At 37.5% G+C, this 6,000-nt stretch overlaps 1 protein-coding gene across 1 annotated transcript; it reads right to left on the bottom strand.

Annotated features, from left to right (window-relative positions):
- Positions 1-3,397: 3,397 nt before the first annotated feature.
- Positions 3,398-4,674, bottom strand: LOC130463204 (glycine-rich RNA-binding protein 3, mitochondrial). The gene is made up of 3 exons (XM_056832261.1): positions 4,591-4,674; positions 4,034-4,304; positions 3,398-3,861 (listed from the first exon to the last, which is right to left on the bottom strand). Exons 1-3 carry the CDS (start codon positions 4,672-4,674, stop codon positions 3,398-3,400), a joined length of 819 nt encoding a protein of 272 aa, XP_056688239.1.
- Between the last annotated feature and the right edge of the window lie 1,326 nt (positions 4,675-6,000).

Raw genomic sequence — 6,000 nt, 5'->3', positions numbered from 1 at the left:
ATCATTAAATCGAATCGTTAAATCGAATCGTTAAAACGAATCATCATTAACCATTAGTTCATTGTGGAATTGATTCGTGAATCATTCACCTTATTTCACTCTTAATTTGAATCATTAACTCCAATTCATCGTAGAATCGAATCATGAATCATAATTTATCCTATGATCGAATCATTAACCATTATTTTACTCTTAATCATAATTATTAACCCTAATTTCACTCTAAATACAAATTATTAACCATATTCCACTATTCATATTTACCATTTCCCAAAATGGTATTCAAATTGTTAAAAATAGTATTAATATTTCTAAAATGGTATTAAATTTCAAAATGGTATTCATTGTTCTAAAATTGTACTCAATTTTGAGAAAATGGTAGTAATCAATCCTAAATGGTATTCATATTTCCAAAATGGTAGTAATTTACCCTATAATGATATTCATTGTGCAAAAATGGTATTAATTTTGGTATTCATGTTGGATTTGATACTAAAATTATTATGTTAGATTGATTTGTGTCAATTATTTTTGTCAATGATTTTTGTTTGATTGAATTTAGATTGATTTTATACATTGCATTGGACTATAGATTGATTTTATGTTTATTTGTAACATAATTGTTTCCAACACTTGTACTAGACTATACTTTGTAGCTGGATTGAACCTGGTCAAAAATCAAACTTTGGGCCCTATAATTTGAACATAAAATTGCGCAAAATAAGCCTGGAAAATTCATCATACACCAAAAAAGCCGAAAATATTCATCATACAAGCTTGAAATATTCATCAACCAAGCCTAAAATATTCATCATACACAAATAATACAAACCGACTTCGACCCAATACCATTTACCATGTTAAAGTACACTACTACTATATACCAAAATACAAATCAATCCCGTCTTTAGCAAATAATATTATTATCCTAATCCAACCATCAAAGTCTTCACTGCTTGAGGCAACCCACAACTAACAAATAATAAAAGTATCCAAAATCAAGATCACAACTTAAAAAATTATCACAAACCAATTTAAGGCAACCCACAACTACCCCACCTTGTCCTCACTAGGGGTGTGCAAAAATATCCGATCCGAAATATCCGATCCGAAAATCCGTTATAGTATCCGAAATTTCGGATATCCGATCCGAATTTAAGGTTTCGGATATTTCGGATAGGATATCCGAAAATAATATCGAATTTTCGGATCGGATACGGATCAAGATTTTTCCCTTATCGGATATCCGAAATATTTAAACAAAAAATAAAAATTCTGCCAATTTCTTTTGGGCCTCCATTTTGAAAGGCTCATTTTCTTTCTCTCACTCAACTCACCTTTAATCTTTTTCTACTCTCTAGAGTCTAGACTAGAAAACCCTAATTTATCACAGCCTCACCCGCTCTCTGCCGTCACGCCGTCACCGACTCACCTTCCCACGCTCACCGGCCGACGACAACAACAATGGAGTCACGACTAAGTACTTCGATGCATTTTCGTTTTATTTCGGGTTTGTAAAATTGTTGATATGTTATTATTTATTAATTCCCCTTTCTTTTGTCCTTTGGTGCTGCAATCTTATCTTGTTTTGATTTTCTTACTTTTGTGAACATAATTTAGATGGAGTATAATCTTGATGTTGTTTTCTTTTTGATTTTGATGCTCGGTAGTTTTTGATTCTCGTTACTTTTGATTCGAATGCTCAGTAATTGTAGACTCGAATGTTGGCATAAGAATAATGATGATTGATAAATGATAATCAGCCCAATGTTAGCATAAGCTGCATACAAAGAGTTATTTATTTTGATCGATTATTATTTATTTTTTCTATAATAATTAATTAATAAGCAAATGGAACAATTAAAAACAATCCAGGCGATTAATTTGATTTTTACACTTCGGATTCGGATATACAATCCGAAATATCCGATCCGAAAATTTCGGATATCCGAAATTATCGGATCGGATTCGGATCAGAATTTCCTGATCCGATAATTTCGGATATCCGAAACTGCACACCCCTAGTCCTCACTACTTGAGGCAGCATGGCATCAAGCATGGCATAACTGATGTCATTGTATTCCGACAACACATCTTCAAGTATTAGCGTCGTTCTTGCTTTCACCAAATCAACCTACATTAATCAGGCAAAATGTTAGTCCTAGGTTTGCACTCGCTACTAGTTGGACATTATAACCTACTACTGTCTTGAAGTTAAGAAACATACCACTGCAAACTGTGACACGAACCTCGGCGCACATGCCTTCATGCAGCCTAATATCATAATCCCGCACGACCTACTACAAAACATATTTAAGTCAAACTAATAATACACGTACAAGGACGATTAAGAATAAAAATATAAACCACATATATACTCACTGGTCTGTAGTGCCTACTATCTCGATGATCTCAGTAGGCCAAATACTCATTGTCCCTGACACATATCCCCCAACATTTACCTCCAGCATGGTGTCCACTACATTTACCTGATACGAGCATACCAATATTCAATACACAAAACAGATCATACAAATTATTGAAAAAAATATAACCACATTTATGGAACACAATGCAAGTCCCGAACATTACCAGATCATTAAGGGTATCAACATATTTTTCCACTGGGTTTTTGAACATCGAATCAATCAATCTTATCGTCTTCCCCTTAATGTCAAAACAAACACCCCACCAATGTTGTTTAACCAGTACAGGGACAAAATCTGTACCATTGCCCCGTTAGTTCAAAAATAACTCCCACACAACTAATTACAGTACACATACACATATATGTAAGCAACATACATACCGTCGACAGAGAAGTAAACGGGATGTTTTTCAAAACCTTGTCATACTTGGTGCCTATGATAAAATTGGAGTCTTTGGATTCCAATACACTTGACTTTAAACCAAAAAAACACAATCAGATAATGTAAAAATAAAATCAATGGGATGTAATTTAATTTATCGATAATTTAATTTGGTACACAATATTTACCGCAAATTCAGGACAGAGCAATATCCTTTCACTCTTTCCAATGAAATCTTTTTGTCTCCACACCTTAGTGTACAGAGACGATGTCATCCGAACATACCCAGTACTCACACATTGGTTCATCATCAATGTGTGGTAACAATCCCTTTGATCAGCCACAATCCCATCACAACTAATCAACTCTGGTCCCGGGCTACAAAAAAAACAATTCATTTACACTTAAAACTAATCACTAAGTATAAATAGAAGTAAACGATTTAAAATAAAAATATATATACCTGGTGTTGTTCCTTGACCGCCAAGATCGGATAAATACAAGGACACGATTTGCAAAGGCTGTAAGTGTGTGAGGTTGCGAAGACAAATCACACACAACAGAAGACAAACTGACAACCGGCTTGGTCATTCTCTTGGGCCCAGTCCCGAGACTTTTTTCTTTCCCATTCTCTTTTTTGTTTCTTTTTCTTTCTCATTCTCTACAATTTTCTCCACAATTGTCTCTTGCTCTTTCTGTATTTGATTTTGTGGTGGTACGGTTGCGGCGTCCGATTTCTTTGAAGATTCAGTTGTTGAGTCTAGCAACTCCTCCTCAGAAAATTGTTTAGCTTGATTCACACACGAAGCTGCCACTTGACTTATCACCACCCCAACAGGAACTTCCTCCAGAACATCATCATTATTCCTAATAACATCATCAAACCGTCCCTCTGAAACAGCCGCCGCAGCAGTCGAGACACCAATTGAAACATCGGCCGAAACATCGGCCGAAACACCAGCCGATAAACCACCACCAATGTTATAGTGAAACGAACCTGAATTGCCTGCTGAGTAAACACCAATGTTATTTACACTGCTTCCTCCTGAACCTCCTCCAAATGGAGTTCAACCACGTGGAAATGAATCAAAGTCGATCGGTGTTCGACAGATTCAAAGGCAGTAGGTGCTCGAGCAGCATCGTAGTTATCGGTCCTCCAGCAGCATCATAGCCTACCTCAAATCCTGGAGGTCCTCTATCCACAAAGCCTGGTGGACCTAGACCTAGAACTACATCATCAACAACACCATCCCTACCATAGTCAACTCTTCCCATACCCCGACCAACACCACCTCTGCCATAATCAACTCTTCTCGTATCCCCACCAACACCACCACCAACAATAGAATCACCACGAGGACCAACCCAACCACTGCCAACCAACTCACGACTGCCAACCAACCCACCACCCCAACCACTACCATCACCACCACCACCCCTACCACTACCACTGGCTACCCATTCCCTTTCGGCAACGGCAGAAACAATCAAACGCTCCAACTCAGGTTTGAACAATTAAGTACCTGCACAAATAATGGGTGCACCAACACAATTAAGGTTTGCACAAATAATTCAACTAAAAATGGGTGCACTACTCAACACAACTCAGGTTTGCACCACTACAACTCAGGTTTGCATAAAAATTTCAACTAACCAACACAACCAAACAACAACGATAAAAATACGCTAAACTAACCAACAATAACACACAAATGCAATAACGTAAGCTAAGTAAAATTAGCAAATACTACAACAAGTACGCAAAAAGTGACTACCATACCTGATGCGTCAGTTCTTGGACAACGGAACTATCTCTATGCAAATTTGCTAAGAGGAAACCCCTGTGTTTCCATTGTGTTTCCATCCCTCATACCAACATATGTCCCTCTTGGAATGAGGTTAAGATCAGTTCCTGTCCCTGTGTCATTGTCGGTTATCGGCTCATCTACTCCAACATCAATCCTTCGATCAACTTCCTTATTTTTCAACCACTAACACTATTTCTAACTTCACCATCAGGACCATACACCACCTTCTTCGACTGCAAACACATAAATAACTCATTAATAACACAACGTAAATAACAAAATATCAAACGACCTTCACTTTGCTATTACCTTGGATCTATCATAGTCGCATCCCATTCTCTTGTCTCCCTTGATTGCTTGTTTCACTTCCAAGTTCCCCCAAACCTTCACTCTAGGCAAAGGTTCCACATCAACGGGGGTTCCCGCCAAGCGATCAAGGTAAAAAACCTGTATATTTGATCAAACAAGTATTAGAACTAGAATTGCAGTTATATAAAACCACATAAGACAAGAAAATAACACAACTGCTCTTACCATTAAGGCCACAACACAGACTCCACATCCACCGGCATAACCAAGATCATAAAAACACTTCAAAAAAACCTCCACACGCTCCATGAGCCTGTTATACGTCCACGTGCACCAGTCATACTCTTCTGCCACCCCACCCAAACACACATCACCCAATACTTAATGTAACAGGTTGGTGTATATGGATGCAGGGCAAAGTAAGTGGCCCACTACCACAACCAAGAAAGCATTCCTAAATTCGAGCTTCTCGTCAGGGCTACTTAGAGGTGTAACCTCCCACGTTGGTCTTTCTTCCCCTCCACAACTTTGGCTACCTTCGCCAACAACACCATATCCTTTGAAGGATGATCAGCTCCAATACCATACAACTTAAACAACTCAATGGTAGGACCTGCCATTTCTTCATCCTTTCAATCCATTGCCACAGGAACAGGAACATCCTTGGTTCCCATTAGCAGCCCAAAAACACTCTGAACATGTTGCGGGGTAAATCGGTACACATTCTCATCCCCAAACTCAACATACCCTTCAGCATCTACCCTAGTCATCAACCAGTAACAAAATCTCCGGTCCAACTTCCCCATCTTCAATTCCAACAACCCATCAAAACTCATTTTCACTACTTCTTCTTGTCTTGAAACATCTAGTCTTTTGATTAACTTCACGTACAACTACACACGAAAAATAATTTTAGGGGCCTGCATAACATTATTTTACTTATGAATAAAACATCAGTCAGATTGTATCTAAATTTGTCTGATTTATTATAATAAATTTTTGGGCTAATGTTTAGATTGACAATCTGACTAATGTTTTATTTATAAATAAGCTGACTAATGTTTTATTTATAA

The sequence above is a fragment of the Spinacia oleracea genome, chromosome 6, assembly GCF_020520425.1.
Source record: "Spinacia oleracea cultivar Varoflay chromosome 6, BTI_SOV_V1, whole genome shotgun sequence".
Taxonomy (NCBI): Eukaryota; Viridiplantae; Streptophyta; class Magnoliopsida; order Caryophyllales; family Amaranthaceae; genus Spinacia; species Spinacia oleracea.
Note: the sequence above shows the minus strand (reverse complement) of the source record. Positions and strands in the feature narration are given on the sequence as shown.

Coding starts and splice junctions, on each gene's coding strand:
- LOC130463204 (XM_056832261.1), bottom strand. CDS start 4,674: ATGGAAACACAATGGAAACACAGGGGTTTCCTCTTAGCAAATTTGCAT. Junction 4,305..4,590: donor TCCAAGAACTGACGCATCAG/GTATGGTAGTCA, acceptor CCTGAGTTGGAG/CGTTTGATTGTTTCTGCCGT. Junction 3,862..4,033: donor TGTTGATGATGTAGTTCTAG/GTCTAGGTCCAC, acceptor CATTTGGAGGAG/GTTCAGGAGGAAGCAGTGTA.